This window comes from Leuresthes tenuis, unplaced genomic scaffold, assembly GCF_036924035.1.
Source record: "Leuresthes tenuis unplaced genomic scaffold, fLeuTen1.0.hap1 SCAF_3, whole genome shotgun sequence".
Lineage (NCBI taxonomy): Eukaryota > Metazoa > Chordata > Actinopteri > Atheriniformes > Atherinopsidae > Leuresthes > Leuresthes tenuis.
In genome coordinates, this window is record NW_027325357.1 from 12,059,495 (window position 1) to 12,082,250 (window position 22,756).

Sequence of the window (22,756 nt, forward strand, 5' to 3'; positions counted from 1 at the left end):
GGAGGAAGCGGAGGAAAAAGGTTTGACTGAGGTCGACTGTCCAGTGTGTTTTTGTTGTGTGCTACGTGACCCTGTTGCCTGCGCCCGTGTCTGTCTTCTGCCTCATGTGTGCCAGTGCGACACTGCGTGTGTTTTGGTATGATGGCGGCACACATTCCACGGCAACAGTGAAACACATGCTCACGTGTCTCGTGTGCTCGTCTGCTTTATAAATACAAAACCAATTAATAAAAACAAACAAAAATCATATTTGCAACCAAACACCAGCCACCTCATGATTCACACCTTCTTCCCTTTTATACATTTGACACATCATTTAACTCAAGTTTTTTTTTGTTTTTTTTATTTATTTGATTTTAATTTGTACACTAAGAGCAGTCCCCCTCAGTCCTCCTTCCTTTCTACCATCCATCGAGTCTCTTTGTCTTTCTTTGTCCTTCCTCCCCCTCTCTTTTCCTCTCACTGAGAACTGGCTCTCTCCAGCACACGCAGGTCGTAGTTCTTTTTGGCAGCCCTCAGTTTGAAGAGGCCGGCCCCACTGTTGTTAAGTTTGAAGGAAGCACTCTGGGCAGCCATGGTGCTGGGGAACACTGCCACTACCGTGTAGAGGTGTGCCGGGTCGTTGCCGTCGCACTTCATACCCCCAGCTCCCACGCCGGCACCGGGCCCTGCGGCTGCTCCCGGCCCAGAAGGCCCTGCTCCAGAACAGGGGCCGCAGCCTCCTGCTCCGCCTCGGCCGCCCTGTGGCTCCTTTAGCCACTGGATCTTGGCACCGCACAGCGACAGCTGGTTGAAGAGCTTCTCAGCCTCTGGACGTGAAATCCCCTCTGGCAGGTCTGTTACCTCCAGAACTCGACTCACCACTGGACAAGAGGAGACAAGCAGTCAGGGTCACATGTCAGGCTGGCTTGATTTCTGGAACTGAGGAGTTACAAGCATCCGTGTCCGAAACATGCTCATCTATTTCAACTGAAAAGCTGCAGCACTCTATGGAATTACAGCGGTGGAGGTGCTGAGGCCAGAGAGATACTCCCAGGAAACCCATTTAGGATTTCACAATAATACACACTCCACCCTGCTAAGTCATTGGGTTTTTTATGGCTTCAACAACAAATGGATGAAATATTAAAAGGTAAAAAAAAACCAACAACCTAGGAAAACAAGCTAACAAATACACAACACTGATGGAGTCTCCACAGTGACCTTTTTTGACCTTAAAACATCTTCTTTTTCCACTTTTATCTGAACAACACACTTTGCTAAGATGTCCGGATGAACACAGAATAGTTTCATATTATTAAAAACAACTTCTCAGGCTCTTTAAAAAACATGACGCAGCGTGTACAACATACTGGCAGAAGATAAATGAGAACCCGTCACGTTGAACTATGATGAGGCGTTCCCAACTTACCCACATCAGTGGTGCCGAGATCTGTCGATGCAGATTTGAGTGTTTGTTTTTTCCCTCGTGCTCCGTGTTTTATTAATCCTTGACCCTGAACACAATAACAGATATCATGATGATAATAAATGATGATCAAACAATATCATCAGGCTTATACTGCCACGCAGTGACACAAACGAACACTAGGTGGTGGTATGAGCAATCTGCAGAAAGTCTTGGCAACTGGGAACACAAACATGAACACACTGCAGGTTAGTAAGTATTGGAAAGGGGTGAAGCCCGTCAGACACATCATTAAGCTAATCACTTCCTCTTGCAGCGGTTTTATCTTCAAGTGGCACATATGTAAATATAATTGACATTTTATGACCGTGAAGCAAGTTGTGAAAGATCCACAAAACCTATAGATATACTCCTATTTATTCACCATGTCTGTTAATGTGGATTTATTATGACATTTCTGTCTTTTTACTTTAAGAAGGACTATTAAAATATTAAAAATTAAATTTTTTTTACCTATGAAAATGATAAATGTCCATATTCTTTAGAAATAGTGTCACTGACCAATCTCGTGGTGAGGTGTAATGATGATAAACTGTATTAGAATGTTACAGTTGATATGTCGATAGGAGATTAATCATTGTTCAAAACTGATTGATGCACACTGGAAAGTTCACTTTAAAAAACAGGTAATATCATCAGGTAAGGTGTGACATAACTGACCTGATGGGAGCTGTAGGAGGACTGGCCATGCATGAGGGGTGGAGGACACAGGCTGTACTGGAGCGGCTGCCCCAATAGAGAGTAGCGACCATCACCTAAACAACATCAATCATTGAATATGTTTAAATCAAAAAGATCCACCTGGAATCTTCAGTTGAGGGACCTGAGATGTTTTTAATAACCAGCTCTCAGTAACATTAAATCATATAAATTATTCAAAACTGTCTTAGTGAAGGTTAATCGAGCAGGTAAAAGAAAAACTGCAAAGCACCAAAAACCATAAGTAAAGGGCTCAAAAGGTCACTGGCAGCTTCCAAACTGTGGGTCTGTTTGTCAGTACAGATACTGTGGCTGTTAAATTTAGGCCACAGAACAGGAATGAGGTAAAGCCATGTGTGTGGCTGCAGGAGGTTTGACCGGGGGGCACAGTGCCAGTCACATGGACCTGCTGAGGTGAAGTGATTTCACTCTTGATTTGGAGCCAAAAGCCACCTGGCAAGGTTTACAGAGTTGCTATGGAAATAGGTGAAAGAGCATGACACCGGTGAAGCGTTAAAACACACAGATGGGACAGTAGGACATGTTTATTTGCTTCTCACTAACTACATTTCTGTAGTTTTGGCCGAATGGATAGCATTGATGAAAACATTTTACTTTGTTAATTGCTAAGATTTGATGTCGTGGAAACCTGAATAAAATATGCAACATCGGTTTCAACTTTAGAGAAAAACTTCTACACAAATGATTCACATCTGAAATCTGAAGCTATCAAATCTAAAATGTCACCTTCAAAGAATACAGCCTTTAGTATTTTGTACACACAAAGATACACTAATGATAATCTTTTAATTTTGTCACAGAAATACAGTTTTTTAGGATGAGACTGTCCATCTGATCGTCTTACTATGCAAGATTCAGACCAAATGGATGAAAGAAGTTGGTGAGAAATCTTAACATCAGAACTATGAACAGGAACCAACAAAAGTGTACTTCACTCCGGTCAAAGTTCACAGGTGCATGCGTTTGTAGATAGCTGTAATGGCATCACATCTGACAGCACACGGCCTATGTAAACAGTTGCTGCTTGCTTTTAATGAAGAAAATACATCTTTACTGCAAGATTTTATTCGTGAAGTGTTAAATCTGTGGGTAAGGTATGCGCTTCTGTGATCGAACCTTTACTCGTACCTTGAGCTGGTCCTCCTGGCCGAGGAAACTGGGAAATGAGGGGTAATGGTCCCAGGCCTGGACATACACTGCTGACGCTGCCAGATGGAGACGGGGTGGGAGACTGAGTGGGGGAGGCCAGGGGACTCGTCAACTGAGTGCTGGCCTAGACACACAAGGAAAGAGTTTAAAGGTGGAAAAAGAAAAGTAAACAATCATCCTAATTTAGTGGATAAGCTTTTTTCCCCCATTTAACATATTTACTCCTTTACTTCAGAGGATGGAGGGATCTAAAGCAACTTCAATAGATAATAAATATCAGAAATGACCACAAGGGGGCAGAAAGTTTAATGAAAGACTAAATCCAGGCCCTCGATTAAGGAGCTTTTATTTGTGCGTGGGTGTGTACCTGCGGAGTGTTGTCAGGTTTGTAGAGGTCCCCCGGTTTGCTGGGCCTCTGCTCTATGCTGTAATATTTGCAAGGGTTCCACTGGACCAGAGGAGGATTCTGGGAAGGCTGTGGTCCATTTGGTACGCTCAGCTGCATGACCATCACCCCAGGCCCAGGAGGAGGGACTCCTGAGGAGGCAAACAGGAACACACACGGATAAATGTATCATTTATGATCTGCAGACTGAGAAAAGTGCCTGTGACAGTTCTACCTTTCATTTACTGTCAAAGAAAATAAATGTTTCGTTCAGCACAAAAGGTAGTTTTTTCTGTCTTCATTGAGGGACTCAAAGCACTTTAAATCCCTGCATCTATAAGCCATAACATTACACTGTAGTTGTAAGAAAGTCAGCAATTACATTACTCCTGTAGGCATCTGTGAGTGGAGGCTGCTGTGTTAATACTGCAGATATTGGATGATTATGATATAAAAAATATCTAGAATCACCCCAAGAGCCTGAACAGGATAAATCTCTCATAGAAAATGAGTGAATGAGTTATAGCTTATAATCAGCATCATCAAAAGATAAGTTATTTGTTTGCATACTGACTGAAGTAAATCAATCTGTTACATAATTTGCATTTAACATCTTTAATGTAAGTGTTGGATTTAGTGAAGCACAGACTGCAGGTTAAAATGGTTTTCTCTCATTTTAGAATCCAAAATAAATATGCATTAAGAACATTGAACTCAGCACCTTAACATGCATTATGTTACTTTGGATTTGGCAGGTCATCACACCTCCAGAAGGAGTTGGAGCAACCGACTAACTGAAATAACACCTGGCTGACAGCGAGGCTCGATGTTTGAGAAAAGCAACGCCGAGAACGTCATCTGATGTGCTTGCAAATAGCTATTAAATTTCAAAAGGTTTAGCTAAGTGAAAAACTAGAAGGTAAGAGTTTGAAAACAGATGAAAACACGTGGAACTTAGTCACATTTTTCTTTCAAAATACAAACATACACCTGAGCAAACTGCGCATACAAAGTTTAAAGCGTGAACATAACGTGATCATTTTGATCAACATTTGCTTAATGTTTCAAAAAGAGCAACATCAACTTGTGAACTTTGTTTATCTTGATCTCTTCAAACATTACCTCTTTAAATTAAATCGTTTTACCGCATCACGACATGAACACCATGTACCTCCATCTGAACTCTCCCCCAAATACCTTTCACATCATTTATTCCAACAGGCAGATGGAACCTTACTGGTAGAGTTTGTTGGGATTTTCCACACATTCTGACCTCAGAGTCTGTATTGTTCTATACTCCAAATCTACTCAGCCTGATATGGATCAGCAGCAACAGTCCAAACAAACTGATTTTTCTACAACAGAATCCACAACATTAAAAAACGCATGTGTATTTCCTGATAAGGTCGTCACCTAAATGACGAATATCTCTGTGTTCGCATTTCCTTAATACGACCCACACAGGTAACTAAAATGTCTCACCTGAATATTGCTGTTGCATTGGTTGAGGGTTGCAGGGTGACGGCGACTGTGTTATCTGAAACTGCTCAGAGCTGGGGGGCTGCAGGTAACCTACTGATGGGCTGCAGGAAGAAAAAAGGAAACAATTTGAACTGTTTTAACTGGCTGCTGTGCATCATGTTCCAGGAGCAAAACGCTTTTAGTTTATGATCCGAAATGTTTGAGAAGCATGCCGAGTCTGACTGTGCAGGTCGCATTCTGACAGACAAAATCACACACATCTGCTATTCACTCACCCTCAAACCGTGGTGTTTGACTGCTGATTTATTGATCCATTTGTTTATTATTAGTTTTCTTCTAACGTGTTTTATTGTCTGTCCAACCAATCTAATCTGAGCTGGTTGATGCAGTTCGCTGCATATTTTCACCAGAAATTTTGTTTTTTTTTCTGAGCTACATCACATCTAGGTCCAGTGGAAACCGGAGCTAATGTGTACACACACAAGGGGAAATTACAACTTCATACATGTAAACTGGAGGCCAAAGTCAGTGAGTAGGAATCATATTTAACCAAACATCACACTGATTACAAACCTACTAAAGCTGATATTAGTTCAACCGATTTTCTGCAGCTACGTTGATGAGAACGACTCCAACACAATCGGAGGAAACAAAAACATAACAAACACAGACGTAACAATGCTTTATGTTTACATTTAATGCACAACACGCAAGCCTGGATGTCAAGTTGCGTTGCGATGTTCTCATATATACCTTGTGCTATTCTGCTGTGTGGGTGTAATAACACTGTAGTAGACAGGCATGGGCCCCTGGACAGACTGGCTGACTGGTACCATCACCTGCTGCTGGTACTGCTGCTGCACCACCTGCTGATTTTCATTAGCCACTGGTACCTGACACAAGAAATAAGAAAACTTTGATGATGGTGGTCTGTTGCCAAAAGTGAACAAGCAAGAGTTTGTTTTCTTTAGCAAAGACTATCACAAGAGCTATTCTAAAGCAGTCATTTTCGGTTGTAATGGACTTCAAACGTCCCGTAAACGCCCCACACAGGAAACTACAGTCAGACTGAGCTAGTTTCCTTCACTCTCCACCAAGCTGTCAACACAGTTCCACCACTGGAATTAACCCGAGTTAGAGTAAGTGTGGGGGGGTGTTGCTACTGTTCAGCAGTTATTAATCATATTTACTTACTTATATTAACTTACATTTTCATCCTTTATTCAATTCTCTCATTCACATGACTGAAAACAGTGCCTACCTGATATGATGGCATCTGTGGGTATTGGACCATTATGCTTTGCATCTGTCCTCCCATGCCTGCCCTCTGGGAATTGAGGAGACCGGGGTTTGGGGGCTGCTGCACCCCCATCATGCCCTGGTAGCTCGGCTGCTGGCTGGGTATCATGGTCTGAAGACCTGATGACGACATTGGAGAAGAGTTTATTGTAAATCGCAGCGAGAAAGCTGAGGCAGCTAAACAGAACAATCACCTACATGCCACTAATTAGTTAAAGCTGGATGTAGCTTGACTTGGCGAGTTAATCACACTACCCTCCTTTGTTGAAGCACGCATTCATGCACAGGATGGGAACTGATGTGTCACCACCGTGAAAATGTCAATTCTGTAAGAAAACATTCGAGTCCTTCTGCCACCGCTAACTTTCTCAGCGGGAGATCATCTTGGATTCAAGCGCAGCCGAAATCACTGCAGAGAGGTCGTCCTAAAAGTTATATGAACGAGGATTTTGTGAGACGAAGCAGCAGCTGTAAAGTCAGGATTTAATTAGAATAGAGCTACAGTCTCAAAATGTTAGAAGTGGTTTTGAGTTGACACAAAATCCTAATGGGCTGATTTCCACAGTTTCTGACAAAAGAAAAAGAAAAGTGTGAAAGGGAGCAGGTTTAATGGGACGCACAGTATCCTTGAAAAGTATTCTTTGTCTTTAATGTCTTCTTCTTTGTACTGGAGGCCAGTTTGAGTCTAGCGACACGTACATACACACGCTGTGTTATCTGAATGGCTGTTTGGCTTGGAGAAGTTTGATTTGGTCTGACTAATATGTTGTTTAATTATCTTTTCTAGTGCCATGGAAAAGTACAGACTGTGTAAAAGGCCATTCTTGAGCAATAGTTTGAATTTGTCTCTACTTTTTTTTTACTTTTATATAAAGCATGCTGATTTATTGAAACTATGTCAAACCACTTTTATACAAAAGTGTCAATAATTACACCTTAAATAAACTACGTCAAAGCAAAGTCGATTATTACAATTGAAAGAACCTCAATTAGCACCTTCTTTAAATATAAATATTCACAAGTACACACCAGACAGCAGCCCTGGATGGATGCAAGGTCTTATTGACCTTAGTGTTCATTAGCCTTGTGTATTGGCAAGCTTCCAATAATCCAAAGTCTGTTTAGGTTGTCAATAATGTCTGTCACTAACTGTATAAATACAGTGTCCATAACTTGCCGACTAAATGCCAGAGCTGATGCCTGCCAGTGTTTTCCATCAAAAGTGAAGAGCTCCACATTTGTCAGAGTATATTTGACTTGGCAGAATAATGCAGAGAAAAGGTTGTTTGAATTCAACCTTTCACCTGGTACACTCCAAACTGTGTGTGAGTCAGCTTTTTTTCTTGCAGAGGGACAGCACAGTACAGTTATAAAGTGAAGTCGACTTTACCTTTACGTTGACTTAATGTGAACACGGTTTAAATTTTCAATTGACTAAGGAAACATCTTATCCTCTTAATGTCAGCCAGAGAGAAGACTAGAAGTGGACACATCACGGTAATATTCTGGCACAGTGTATTACTACTCTCTGAGCAAAGTTCGCACTAGGTTACCTTAACCTTTCAGTTAATGCAATATATTTGCTTAGAAAAAACAAAACGTGATATCTTAATGTGGTTTCACAACATCCCAAAGCTCCACTACAAACACTACCCTCAGAGCAACTAAACTGTTCTAACTGAATGTTTTACAGTGAAACTTAATTCTTTTATCATCTGATTAGAGAAATCTCAATGTTTTCAAAGGCGTTTCTTAACTTCACCTTCTTGTAACCCATTTGTGATTCCCCACAGTAATGACATCATTACATTATAGAGAGAAGAGTAGTGCAGAAAAAAATGAGAAATGTGGAGAACCAAAACAAATTCTTCCAAGGTTCAACAATCGATTAAAGTTACAGAAATCTTCCTATTGTGAACACTTATTTACAGATATATTATGGGATGATGTTTTCTCTATCATTTATCTTTCTTGTATGTCTACAAGGAAACATTTAGTGAAGATAGTTACTTGAGCTTTGCAGATAAGGTTTTCCACCTGTTTGATGCTTACACTCAGTGGCCAGTGTCTTTAGAGCATCTGTGAAACCTAATGCAACCAGAAACAAACAGTTTGGTCCTAAAACTAACTTTTTTCGGTCTATCTTACTTGTTAAAAATGGGATCATTCTGTATGTACGAGAACATCCGAAAAAAGGCTTATCCTGGATGTGTATTTGCTCCAGAGGCAGCATTTACGTCTTTTCATGCAAAATAATTGGGGTGCTCCTCTTTCTTTTTTCATACAACAGCATCTGTTCATTTGTCTTTCAGAAAGTAAGTAAGGGGTTCTTTATGACAATACGGTGCGTGAAAATGTCACTGACCTGACTGCTGAGCGGGCTGAGGCATGGGTTGTGTGCGTTGGGCTTGGTAAGACACCTGGTGGGACATAGGCTGGGACATAGGCTGGGACACACGGTACTGCTGGCCTGAGCTGGGATACTGACCAGGAGGATAGTACGACACCTGTATCTGAAGAGAAACAACAAAAAACTGTTTTAGAGATTGATTAACACAGAACCAAGAGGTGTAAATACTATATACCAGCTATAAACTATATTACAACGGTGATGATAAATGTGCATCAACCCTTCATAAAATTTGTTTTTGGTTTCTATTAATCCTTCTATATTTTTCAAAGAATCTGGTACACAAAAAAAAAAAAGTTTAATTATTTGCCTTTAATGAACCAGCTGGAGCAAATATTTTACCAAGCAATGTGCTAAAAAAATAATCATTATTGTAACGTTTTAAACCTGCAACATCAGATTTTGGCCACTCGGGGCTCAGCGGAAGCAATAATATACTCTCCTAAGTTAAGTGGCCAAATAATGAACTCCTTATTTTCGTTTTCTGCAAATGAGAAGCAAGATTTGCTTTTAACTGGCGTGCCCAACATTCACTCCTTTAGAATCTGTTCTTAGCCTTTACAACCTCCTGGAGGAAATCTGGCAGTTCAATGCTCCTCTCTGATCATCAGCCAGTGCTGGCTGTCAGTTGGCAGATGGTGTAAAGTCATTTTTGGAACTTTGCTAACTGCCTGATGAGGTAAAGAATGACGAATTTCTAATGCAGAGCTCTCTTAAGTCTGTTGGTTCATCATTAGGAGCAATTCAATTAAACATGGAAGTAGTCCAGCAAGATACAGGTGTGCTGTAGCTTCAAAGAAATACCTAAATGCTAATTCCAACAGTGTTTGATATGAAGTTCCATCAATGAGCGACAGTAGACGCAGCAGCAAAAGTGTTAAACGCTGCAGCTTACACAACTGGGCTAAAAGTAGCACAGAAATGAAAAATGAGACATCAAACAGGCAAACAGGGAGAAAGATCAACGTTAAGGGGATCGATAGTCCCTGCCTCCACCATCATCTGCATACATGTCAACAAAAAGGACAGTGTCAACCACCCACACACTGCATCCTCCTTTCCCATCCAATACAGTGAGAAAACAGAGATCTGAAAGCGAGGACAATATAGGAACAGGAAGGTGTGCAGGGTGATAAAACGCATGTACTGACACAGTCCGTGAAGGGTTTGGAATTACAGAAGAAAAGTGCAGATTGAAATCCAAAAGGCCAGAAATAAGATGAGGTGGACATGTTTACAGAAATAATAAAGGCTTTAAAACATGTCTGAACTAAATGGAAATCTGGAAATGCCTGTTGCAGATTTAATATTATTCAACGTCACAAAGCACAACAACTAGATGTGGGAAGTAAAGTCATTTTACAAAGTGCATTTAATTGCAATAACCATTATATCCTCCATTGTTTTTACTATTAAAAAACCAACTCTGGTCTCTGGAAATTGTTGACTTCATTTTGAGTTTTAAACGTGCGACAGCCACATGTGCTTAAATGAGGTGATCGACCCCCCAGTTCTCGCCTTGCATACAAAACTGACACTTTTTTCTTGATCACAAAATGTCTCCTAAGATCTTCGTGGTAAATTTATCTCTCTCTCAAACTAACTACGGGAACAACCGTATGGATTCGAGCAAAGGCCTGGGGGAGGCAGGGAAGAGTGTGAGTGACAGAGTGAGAAAACTTGTCACCACCTCTGCTGTCAGAGGGAGGGATGAGTTGAATGATTTCGGCTGAGCTTGTGAAAGTGATGGGCAGCACTTTTGAGCGCTGTAACGGCCAAACTCCCGACAGAGAATGTGAGGCTCATTAAATTTCATGTTAGCAGGTCCGTTGATATGTCAGAGGCAACGACCTTGCTTGAAAACCTCCAGGATCAGGTTGTTATGCAGATACTGTAGAGGCAGCTTCTAAAATGATGTCTCAGTTTGTTTCTACTTCACATTAAAAAATGATAAACATGTATAACAGTAATAATGTTTTTTTTTTTTTTTTTTTTTGTTACCGGGAACTCCGGTATTTTTAAACCTAGACCTCATTTCTGGCATGAAATACGTTTATCTACTCACCGAGAACAGTTTGGCGAAAGTCGACGTCCTTCGGAAGCTATTCAGAAAACTCTGGCGTATATCCATATAACGGACTGAACAGGGCAGGGACGATGCAGCCTCTAAATAAGGAATTATCTGTCTTTATTTCCCCAATACTTTAAGAAGAATGAATGAATGAACATGTACAATAGCTCTGTCAGCTCATAGGTGCTGTTATGTGGCTACTTGCGGCTATAGGAGAGCTAACGGAGGGATTTCTACACAGGCACTCTACTGGGACGGTGAGTAGATAAACGTATTTCATGCCAGAAATAAGGTCTAGGTTTAAAAATACCGGAGTTTCCCTTTAAAGTTTCCAGTCTGATTTTAAAGCACTTCATTGTGCAAAGACAGCTCTTGTCTAGTGACAATAGAGAAGACTTCTCTACTTTAGTTATTTTGTCATTTAAGTGCTGCCTTTGATACTGTTGATCAAAACATCCTCCAGCATCGTTTAGAGTTCAGGGCTGGAATGATGGGTTGAACTTTTAGTTTATTACTCTTGAATCTCTCCAACGTAAGCTTTTCTGTCACTGAATAGCTTTACCTCCTCATCAGCTCAGCTAAATACTAGATGGCCCCAACTCGATTCAATTCAGTGAAGATAGCTCACAGGTTTTTCTGTCTGGGCCCAAAAATTCTTTCAGTTCCATTGGTTCTAATCGTGAAAGACTTTTTAAACAGCATCACCTGTTTTTTCCAGATCAAGACAATCTAGAAAACCAGGTATTTTCTGTCAACATCTGACAGAAAGTTGTGACTAAAGAGAAATGACAAAGTAATACACTATACCCCGATATCAGTCTGGACTCCCTCTGCCATCTCCATCAGATTCAGAGCGCACAACATTCGGATACCAATGTATATCAATAGTTCAATATCAATGCTTACCATGTATCTCCACTTTAGCTTTTAGGTCACCCAACAGATCTGATATTCCTTCAAGGACTTTTAAAGTTTATAAAGATCTAAGAGCTGGAATTGAATAATTGGGATTATTTTTATCTAAAAATTTGTCAAGGAAGACTTACCTGTTGAGGTGGAGGGGGCTGCATGTAACCTTGTGGAGGTGGTGGAGCCTGCATGACAGGCTGAGACGGAGGAGGTGGTGGAGGTGGAGGATGAGGGTGTCCAGTAGCAGGCTGGTATCCAGATGGAGGGGGCATAGGCTGACCTGTAGTAGCCATGATGTAGCTGGTCTGAGGGGGGGGATGCTGCGACAGTACCGTGGGAGGAGCCTGAAACATGGGGGGAGGCTCAGGGTTCTCACTGGAGCCCTGCCGGCTCAGCGTCATCTGAGTGAACTGCGGTGCCAGATCTTCTCCCTGGGAGGGAATAGTATTGATGTAAATACGGAATTTTGATTTGTGGCTTATATCAGTACCTTTTGTGAATTTGGAGCTGCGCTGTAGAGTAACTGTCTGATCGTGATCATCAAAGAACTTAATGCTAAACTAGCAGTGGTGTAGCAGCCCTGGGAGTAAACCTCTTTAAAGAGCAGTCATCTAGGAGATCACTGCTGTCATACAGATATTCCTGTTTTTATTTAGTACTAAACGGAAATCTTACACAAAATCAAAGGGATAACTGCAAGAAATGGTGGCTGCGTCTAAATAAACATTTCCAAGCCATCTCTTAACTAAACTTAGACTCGTTATTTGTATTGAATGAATTTTGCTGAATTTCTAAATACAACTCAGCACATAAAACATTCTGGCAGTAACAGTGATGACTTCCCAAAAAAGGCCTTCATCAATATCTAGTGTTGTCATTTATACACTTTACAACAAAAGGGACATGCAAACATAATACTATTAGAATCGTGTTATGGTCTTTCTCACCATAACTTAAGTGTCAGCCTCTGAGAGAAAGTAAAGCTGGTTAGAAGTACAAATACAAAGCTTTTCCAGAATCGCAGTTAGATATCCATGAAAAGGTAATGAGAAAAAGAAACCAAAATACAAGAGCATTTGTAGACTACATCACCAGGCAAGTGTGAAAATTTTAGTCTATCGGTGAATTAATAACAAGAGATGAGCCCGTAAGAGGCATCAGTACCATTGTGTACTGCTGGGGAGGAGAAACTGGCAGGAGAACCTGGGGGCAGGAAGGACTGGAGTAGGAGACAGGCTGAGAGGGCTGCAGAGACGCCACCGGCTATACGCATCAGAGACCGTGAAGACGGAGAGAATAAAGCGTGAAGCAAGGCGGTGCAAAAGGTGCCAGAGGAAGATAAAAGATATGAGGAGAGAAATTAAGACAGGAAAAAATAGGGTTAGAATACAATGAAAACATTGTTAATGAGCAGAAAGTAAAGAAATGGAGATATGTCGATTTTGAACATGTAAATGCAGTCCGTGTACAAAGTTATACATTTTCTACAAGTCCGAGAGAAACAAGAAAGGAAAGAAAATGCCTGCCTTCAGATATTTTACGTCACGGACCGGAGATTTTTACTCAAGAATATTTCAAACTGTGTGATCTTTTGATACTGTGGCTGGTGGTGGAGGTTCTTACCTGAGCAATCATGTGGTTGCCCATGGGGTGCTGCTGTGGGGTGGGTAGAAGGGCAGTCTGCGGTGGAGCCTGGGGCTGAGGCTGCTGTGGCTGTTGAGATGGGCAAGGCAGCAGGCTACGGCTGGACTGGGAGGCTGCAGGTGGGGGACACACATCAGGACTGACTAAGGGCAAGCCTAGTGACACAGAGGAGGAAACGATCGATACAACAAGGCAAGCCTCATGTTGTTTTCTAAAAAACTACAAGCCCAACCATGACTTATCGATGCCGTCTTTTTACCAGTATCACAGCAATTTAATGCGTCTGTCTGAGTCAAATGCCAGGACACATTTTCCAATTTAACACAAAGACGACAGCAAAATGAGGTGAAATGAAGTGTGAAAGAGAAATGGAAATACACCTTTTGATATCAATGTTTTATTTGACTATTCAGTGCGAGACTTATGAGACTCTACTAAACACTAAATGAACCCAATTTGAAGGGGCACATACAGCCTGCGTGTATAAATAATTAAGTATCTACTTAACATTCTGGCAGGAAACGCTTGTGTGCCGTTATGCATTATGCTTGCTCTTTAATATAACAGCAACACATAAATAGATGTGACGATGACATCAGATCACTTAAACATGCAGGTCATAATGAATAAAATGACTAAATGTAAAATTCTGATCGTATCTTTTTCCAGATATAAAATCTGTGTCAGAATTATGCCAGAAGACAAAATCTTTTCCTGTATGAGCAGGTACCAGTACAATTATCCCACCAGGATTGCAACGGAGCCTGTTGCTGCATTTATGTCATTAGTTTATGATGCGTATGTTCCAGTCCGCCCTCAAGTGCTTCCACCACAGGACTTTCCAACTGCTTGTGTCAAAGGTTTTGTTGCCATCATTAAAATGAATTCCCGAGTGAAAATGAAGCCTATATTGCAGAAACTCTAAAGCCTGATTAAACTGTCAAACAGCTAGTTACGAGTGTCACGGAAGTTTACAATTAGGAAAGAAGGAGAAAATGCTGTTTATGAAACTGACCACTTCAAAAAGCCTGATGTAAATTACAGACTAGTTGTGACTTCCAACTCAAGCAGCCACAAAAAGGTTGTTCCCAAAGCAACATTTCTGAACAGTCCATAATTGGGTTTAAGAATAGAAAGACTACAAATAAATCGATGGTAACAATCACAGAAACAGTAGAGTTTTTTCCTTTTTAGGGTCAATCGTAATAACCTTATAGCCTTATAGTTTTTTTGTTTTTTTTTTTCCCTTAAATCGGATCAATGTGAAGAAGTTTAATGCAGGCTCACTTCTGTATGCTCTACTTACTTTTCCTAAATGTTATTAATAGTGTACAGTAAAAGCTACCATTTTCATCCTAAAAGTACCGGAGTCCTTACCGGAGCGAGAGCCTTTGCAGCTTCCCTGTGATCCTTTGTTGCTGCCAAGGCTGTCCCCTCTGGTGAGAATGGATATGCCAGAGAAACTGCTGGCTTTAGTGACGGGTGGCCGGAGTGTGCGGTTGGAGCTTTCCGAGTCGGTACTGCTCCAGGGCCGCGGCTCCAGGCACTTCATGTCACTGTCTGTGCTGCTTTGACGACTGCTAGACGCCCGACTGGAGCTCTCGCGGTTCCCTCTGAGAAACAACAGAACAGGGGACAAGAGAAGATTACACGACGGGGACAGAATGGGAATGGGGTGAAGCAAAAGGTGGGGCGAATGTGCTGTAAAGTAAAGGAAGAGTCAGAAGTAGAAGGTGAGAGATGCACACAAATTATAGAGCAGAGGAAAAAAGTCAGAATAGAGGGACAAAAATACACAAAGGTAAGAGAAGGATATTGTGCATACCGATATATGTAGGTGGAGGTAGAAACAAAAGCAGTTGAAGACAGAATAAAACTTTCACAAACTTTAGATAGAGCATTCAACAAAGATGCATATTTGCTGGTTTAGTGTTACCACAATACAAACGCAGGCAGCATAGCAAACAAAATGACCTCCAATTTCAAATATACACTCACACTTACACACACACACAAACCCATCCACATGGAAAAACATACATGCAGCGGGAAAAAGATGCACCAAATAACACCAAAGGTGTAAGAGGATATTGTAGTGACACGGGATGAATTAGACACACAAACCTATACAACACTATGGACATGATTGATAAACATACGTGTTAAACATTTGTTTAGGAAAATACACACATGCACTTAAAAAAAAAAAGCTACACTCAATGCAAGAAGTGACGAATGAGACACACACTCCTTATAATAAAAACCAAATGTATCTCTTCACCACTCAGACTAACACACCATCTACAAAATGATCATCAACTATTTTGCTTTATACACACTCGTGGCATTAGTGTGATGCTGTCACCCTGGTCAAAGGTAGCTGCCAAGAAACCAATGATCACACTGTAAGAGCAAGCAGCCCTCTCAAGAAACCTGTCATCACAAGGGAATGGCTCAAGTCCCGCATCGACATGTCAGCAAACAGGAGTTGTTGCATTTCAACACGTTATAACGTGCTTGTGGTTGAAGGAAGGAAAGAAATGGAATAAAAAAAAAACAACAATAATTTTACAGACCTACAGTACAACTGCACTGATGAGAGCAGAGGGAAAAGAAACAGCCAAATTAGCAAACGTGCTTTTTTTGGAAAAAGATCTTACAGCTGGGAGAACGTTATGAGTGTATCCATGTAGAGAGAACCAGAGTTAAAGGAATCCAAAATAAACAAGACAAGTAATGGGAATCTCCTCCACAAAAAAACAGGGACGCGATAAGGGTTGTAAAAACCTAGTGATAGCGAGTGGCGTTTAATGGTGGCTGTGCCTCGTAAATATTTCAGAGAGACTGTAATTAATGGAGGATCTATTTTGAGGCCTCTCTCTGTACAGTCTATTTCGAGAAAGGGTGGGTGCGATGACATTCTCTGAACATGCAGGCACACACTTGTTCGCTTTGCTCAGCAGACAAAGATGATAGCAGGATGAGCAGGAGAAGACGGAGGAGGAGGGATTCAACTGTTGATCACATAATACTTCATCTCCGTTCTCTTCTCACGACAGCAGTCGCATCACATAAACTGGAAGACAACTGCTTCTTGATTTTATAAGAGTGCTGGTTCGATCAACTGAAGTCGGTGGTTTCAGCACATTTTTAGTTAAGCAGATCCTTTAGAGGATCTCATTTAGTCTCATTTTCATGTGTAAAAGGAAAACTTGCATCATTAAACAAATACAAAATTCTATGTCAAGCTTAGAAATTAAATTTATCCCAACAAAGCACATAAACATGACAAGCATTAAATAAAGGATCATTTTAAAATGTGGTTTTAATAATTAGAATGTGCCTGCAGATAAATAAAGTCAAAGTTTCCGTATTCCAAAAATGAAAAAAGGAGAAGTAGCCTGAAAGTCAATATAACGGGCTTCGCATTTTCAAACAGTGCAATGTACAATATATTGTATGATTTTACACTATTGCACTGTGCAGCTGAAAATATTACTAAATATGGTTGTCCAACCAATTAGCCGTCATTAAAAACTGCAACTAGATGCACAGGTTACAGATTCTAAAAATGAATATTTGCTGGTTTTCTTGGTCATCCTTAAGTGACCAGAACAGACAGATGAGTCAAACAATATGACCCCTCACAAATGTAACTTATAACAAAGCCAGAAATTAAGACCTGGGTTTCATGAGCTAATCAGTGAACAGTCAGCTGTGGCTGTATATCAGATCTGAGAACCTTGCAGATTACAGGACTTGAGGGATGTGACATGAACATATCGGAGTCCATATGAAAGCTGGTTGTAGATGCTTTGATCCAAAAGGACCAGCAGCATAATCAAGGCAAAAACAAACCTATGTTTGTCAGTCCTTCTAATGGTCTTGCAACGACAAGTTCTGTAAGAAATGCAGGATGACAATCTCAGCAGTGCAACTGCATGTGTTCTAACCAACCAATAGGAACGCAGCAAGAAAAAAAAAAAGAAGGCACTGATGAATGCAACCCTGATGCTACTGTGGAAAACAAATAAACCCAGATCAGGTAGATGGGTGTAAAATGTGATAAATGTCTGGGACTCCAATGAAGATGGAAAATATTGAGTTAGCCAAAGAGTTGTTTATGCCATGCATCCTCCAGCTGTAATTACTGTGGGAGGTGGTATGAAAAAGAACTTAAATAATTAAAAAATGTTTTAAAAAAAGGGGGACTGCAACTGTGCATCGCATTCGGTTAAGGCGGCATTATTGTCTTGAAATCTAGATTAATTAAACAGGATCTTGTATCCAAGTTTATAAATTCCAAGTTGCTGTGTGGCTTAAAACTTAATATAAAAGACTGCTGCATTCTCAGTCTGAAGAAAACTGGAAAGACTTTTTTTCACTGTATCTTTAAGCTTGAGACGTATTGTCAGCAAAAAAGGAAATATATAAAGACCAAAGGTCTTGGAAATTGTTTGGAAGAGGTTTCATTACGTGATGATGTTTCATAAAACAAGAGATTGATCAAGTGAGAATATTCAGTGGAAATAAAAGTCATTTTGAGCTCAGTTTACACTCAACTTAATTAGAATTTCAGAAGCACCAATCATGTGTATTTAGTGCAAACACATTTTTATGCACAAACAAAAACTGCACGACTAAGTCAACCACAGAACAAACAGGTTACTATGAAAGTGAAACGGTAACTTTATATAAAAATGCTGTTGACAGTTGATGGGTGGAGGGGTAAGTAGGTCAATCAATCCCCAGTGAAACCACAAAGCAGCCATGCATGGGCCTTTGAAGGCCCCACAGTGCAATGCTGGGATAGCCATTAATCAGCCGACTATGCCAAGCAAAGATAATAACCACCACAAGTCACCACTATCATCACCAAACCACTTTCAAATGGGCATTGCAACACATGTGTCATTTAGCAGCACCCCAATACCTAAAGATCTGCCTCCTCTTTTGAGAGCTAGAGCAGTAGCCCTCAGTGGAAAGTCTGTTGGAGTTAACATTAGGAGAAAATGCTCGGGTTACAGTTCTGGATTGGAGAACAGGAAGGGTTTTAAAGAAAGGTGAGATGAAGAGGGGCGGGAGGGTAGAGGTACGCACAGCGATAAACTTTTAACCCTAAAAAGAAATAAAAGGAGGAGGGGAGGGAGGGGGAATGCACACAAAGCAGAAATTTAACTCATAAGAAGCCCACGCTTCCTCTTTGTCTCATATCAGCATATTATGCCCTAATTTTTCAAGCTGAACGGTCAAGGTGTGGACGTATGGAGACTGACTGTAACTGCTGTGTGAGCTATTTCAAACAGAAAAAAGGCTAAACTAATCACAATTTTTTCACAAAGGCAGTGATGATCATGGTCATAAAATATGGAATACAACCAAAAAAAAACAATGATAATTTGCTTAGAAATTAAATCAGTTATTAAATCAATGATACAGGAAATGTTACGCATGTCAGATTTCTATAAAGAATCAATATATACAATCAGATTGATTTTAGGGTCTATAGCTGCAAACTTTTCTGAACTGAAACCTAAAAGACAAACTGTATAAATAACTGAAGAGGTGACAACAATGAAGTCTGAGGAATCACATATTTTTAAGTATCCAGGAGGATGTGTCATCTTACCTGTTATCATTGATGTATCCATTTTGGGAGGACTGTAAAAAAAAGGACACCTGCACATTATGAAATGCATACTTCTTTTACCAGCACTATCAACATATAAATACATTTAAGATAAGATATGTCAGTGGTTCTCAATCTGAGGTTCAGGAACCCTTTAAAGGACAGGAATAATAACCTCAGAGCACAAGATAAGAGCAGCAAGTAAAACAGCTGTGTGCTATTTTAATTCTCTGCTCAAGACAATGACTATTGCACTAATCCAAAGGAAAATGGAAACAATAGCTAACGAACAATGAATATCTTATATGCATGCATTAAATCTACAAACCCTAACTCTAACCAACACCTGTTAGCCTGACCAGGTTCAAAACTTACTTCTCGGGCAAAGATCCGGTCTCGTACCCGCTGATATTCTTCCTCTCGCTCTTCAATGGACTTGCTACGCCGCCCGTCCTGCAGTGGCACGCGGATCTAACATTTGGGAAGACAAGGCTTACAGTCTAATATACTTAGATATCTACTCCGTGCTATCTCTGCTATAAAAAAAGTGGGAGGGGGGACCACACACACAATAAAAAGCAGTTGCATGTCATAAAGAGGAGATGTACGAACTGCAAATACGAACTGCAGTGTGCCTTGAGGGGCAGAATCACTGTGGGAAGGTTTGACATCATATACGTACGGTAATAGAAAATACATTCATTAAAAAAGGACAAATATACAGCCTGATCTCAGGAATACAGCTTCCAAAGCTAATTCAATAAAAATAAAACCAAAAAGCTTGTAAATCATACTATGGTCAAATTGTTACACTGGTTGAAAATCTGGGGTTTTAAAGCCTATTTGGAAAATCTCATGAACAACAGCTGAACCCTTTTGCAAGCAACGTTATTTTTGGCTCCTTACTTCTTCTAAAACAAATGGAAGATGCTGCAGTTGGGACTTTTGCAGCCGAGGTTTTAACATCTGACAGCACAGTGGACAGACTGAAAAAGCACTGCTCACTAGGAACCATAGATTTGTGATTCATCTACATGAATAAGACAAAACATTCCGACTATCCCTCCCTGTCATTCTGTTGGTCTTGAGCAGCCCACTGTGGTGCCTGTCAGCTGCAGATCTGGCCATTCTGATCTTAAAATGAGCAGGAGACTTCAAATAAATTGAAAATGGCAAAAAACTAAGACACTGGAAGACAGTAATAAGATTATATCTATGAAGGGCTATAAGTTACTTAAGAGTATTCTCTCAGTGTTAGCTGAATCAAACCATCTCCATGGTAACCCTACATTCATCATGTCTTCCTATGTATCAATTATCTGTTGGAATGAATGAAGGTTTGAACACACCTGTAACCAACTATAAACAAAGTAAAGGGTAGTGGACACAGATCAAACCACACGTTCTCTTACACCACCAATGAAATAGCTAATAAAACTCTCCAATTGGTTTGTTAAACCATGGCTAAGATGGTGCTGCAGTGCCCTACGATGTAGCGACCGCAAAATACTACTGCCCCCACATTCAGATACCAGGACAGTGTGGGTATCAACAGTAAGAAATCTTAGGTTCCATCAAAACTATACATTTTCCTTTCAGGTGATCTACAAATAGTACTATAGTACTACTATGTAATAAAATTATTCTTCTACCAGATCCATGTCTGAAACATGCAACCTGCTGCACGAAAATGAGAGACTGTTTATTATTGATGCCTATACACTGTATATATATATATATATATATATATACACTGTATATATATGTATATATATATATATATATATATATATACACTGTATATATATGTATATATATATATATATATATATATATATACACTGTATATATATGTATATATATATATATATATATATATATATACACTGTATATATATGTATATATATGTATATATATATATATATATATATATATTTTTTTTTTTTAATTTTTTTTTGCCTTAAAGTGGAACTCCGGTATTTTTAAACCTAGACCTTATTTCTGGCATGAAATACATTGATCTACTCACTGAGAACAGTTTGGTGAAAGTTGGCGTCCTTCGGAAGATATTTAGATAACTCGAGATCCATATACCAGAGTGAACGGGGGCGTAGAGGATGCAACCTCTAAATAAGGCATTATCTGTCTTTATTTCACCAATACTGTTGTGTTGTTGTTATTGGCGGCTATCGGGGGGCTTATAGAGGGTTTTCTACACACTCGTCTACTGGGATGACGTCATCTAGCCGATAGATGACTGTTCTCGGTGAGTAGATGAACGTATTTCATGTCAGAAATAAGGTCTAGGTTTAAAAATCCCAGAGTTCCCCTTTCATAACAAACAACAGAAAGTACTAGAAAAATGGCACGCTTGTACCATAGACATTACAGTACAATCAGCCTACCTGATTATCATCTTTGTCCATACTAGCATCATCTCTTTTAAGGATAAATTTCTTCTGAAAGTCCATGTTACGTTCGTCCTTTATGTGTTCGGAGAACCTTTGCTCTGGGCTGTAAAATAACAAAAAATCGAAGGGGAAAGAAAAGGCACATTTTTAAAATACCACGAAATACTAATTTACTTAACTGGAAAATTCAGTTTTATCATTTCATAAAATGACTCTTATGCATACTGACTTACACACTCAATCAGCTTCTTACTGAATAATAAATATGAAAATACATTATTCATGTACAAGGTGAAGAAAGCACAAAAACTTGAATCAGGATTGAACTCGATGTTGAACGAGACGTTAAACCGGTTCATGTTCTCGGTCGTTTGACTGCAACAAGTCAGGAACACCACTCACATGCGCGTGTTGCCCGTCTTGTTGATGATGACAGCCTTTCCCGTCTGATCCACATTGTGGTCCATGCCAAAGTAGGCAGCCACCCGATGCAGCAGCATTCGGTGATAAGAAGTCATCTGAGGAAACTTCTTATACTGGTTACTGGAAGGGCCAAAAGAGAGTCAGCGCATTTAAAGACAGAACTGTAGAGAACTGCTCATTTTATTCCATTTATCTATTTTACGTTTTACTATAAAACAAAACACACTTCTTTTGAGAAAGAAGAATCTTTAATATAATGCTACAATGTTAATTAAAGGAGAACAAGTCCCAAACAAAAACGGCTTCAGCTGAAACTTGGCCCCTAAGGGATATATATGTAAACTGCAACTCAACATATTCATCTCATTACCACAGAAACCTATAAATAAGGAATGAAAATAGGAGGGCTAAATTTAAATAGAAGTGAGTGTTATGAAGACCATGGCTTACTTGTCGTCGTTAATGAACTCCAGGATATCTTGTTCAAGTTTGAGCAGCATCATTCGATCCCTGATGAGCCAAAAGAGGAAACCGAGAGGGAGATCAGTGTGAGGATCGACAAGAGTGAAGAAAGCTTACCAACGATGAGCCAAGTTCCTTTTCAAGTACCATTTGTTTTTGGGGGGGGATACAAAAGAATAAAAAGCAAAGTCTACACAGGATGAAGGTCAGGACTTGTCATTTTTTTAACAATATTACTTTACAACAAATGCAAAAACTCATACCATGTGCTAATATCATCAATACCAGTACAA

The 22,756-nt window shown here is 40.0% G+C and overlaps 1 protein-coding gene across 10 annotated transcripts in view; it reads right to left on the reverse strand.

Annotated features, from left to right (window-relative positions):
• Nucleotides 1–326: 326 nt before the first annotated feature.
• Nucleotides 327–22,756, reverse strand: part of LOC140303171 (R3H domain-containing protein 2) — a 48,467-nt gene continuing 26,037 nt past the window's right edge. For 2 of the 10 annotated variants that reach the window (XM_072381816.1, XM_072381817.1), the window contains 19 exons: nt 22,452–22,511; nt 21,981–22,121; nt 21,573–21,681; nt 19,542–19,637; nt 19,167–19,216; nt 18,471–18,524; nt 14,915–15,150; nt 13,517–13,692; nt 13,058–13,156; nt 12,031–12,324; nt 8,869–9,016; nt 6,466–6,623; nt 5,958–6,097; nt 5,205–5,305; nt 3,705–3,874; nt 3,317–3,461; nt 2,129–2,223; nt 1,412–1,496; nt 327–863 (listed from right to left, as the gene is read on the reverse strand). In XM_072381816.1, coding sequence (XP_072237917.1) covers nt 460–863; nt 1,412–1,496; nt 2,129–2,223; nt 3,317–3,461; nt 3,705–3,874; nt 5,205–5,305; nt 5,958–6,097; nt 6,466–6,623; nt 8,869–9,016; nt 12,031–12,324; nt 13,058–13,156; nt 13,517–13,692; nt 14,915–15,150; nt 18,471–18,524; nt 19,167–19,216; nt 19,542–19,637; nt 21,573–21,681; nt 21,981–22,121; nt 22,452–22,511 — 2,761 coding nt within the window. In that variant the 3' untranslated portion in view covers nt 327–459. The remainder of the gene's footprint in view (nt 864–1,411; nt 1,497–2,128; nt 2,224–3,316; nt 3,462–3,704; nt 3,875–5,204; nt 5,306–5,957; nt 6,098–6,465; nt 6,624–8,868; nt 9,017–12,030; nt 12,325–13,057; nt 13,157–13,516; nt 13,693–14,914; nt 15,151–18,470; nt 18,525–19,166; nt 19,217–19,541; nt 19,638–21,572; nt 21,682–21,980; nt 22,122–22,451; nt 22,512–22,756) is intronic. The other 8 variants (XM_072381818.1, XM_072381819.1, XM_072381821.1 and 5 more) reach the window with 8 other exon arrangements.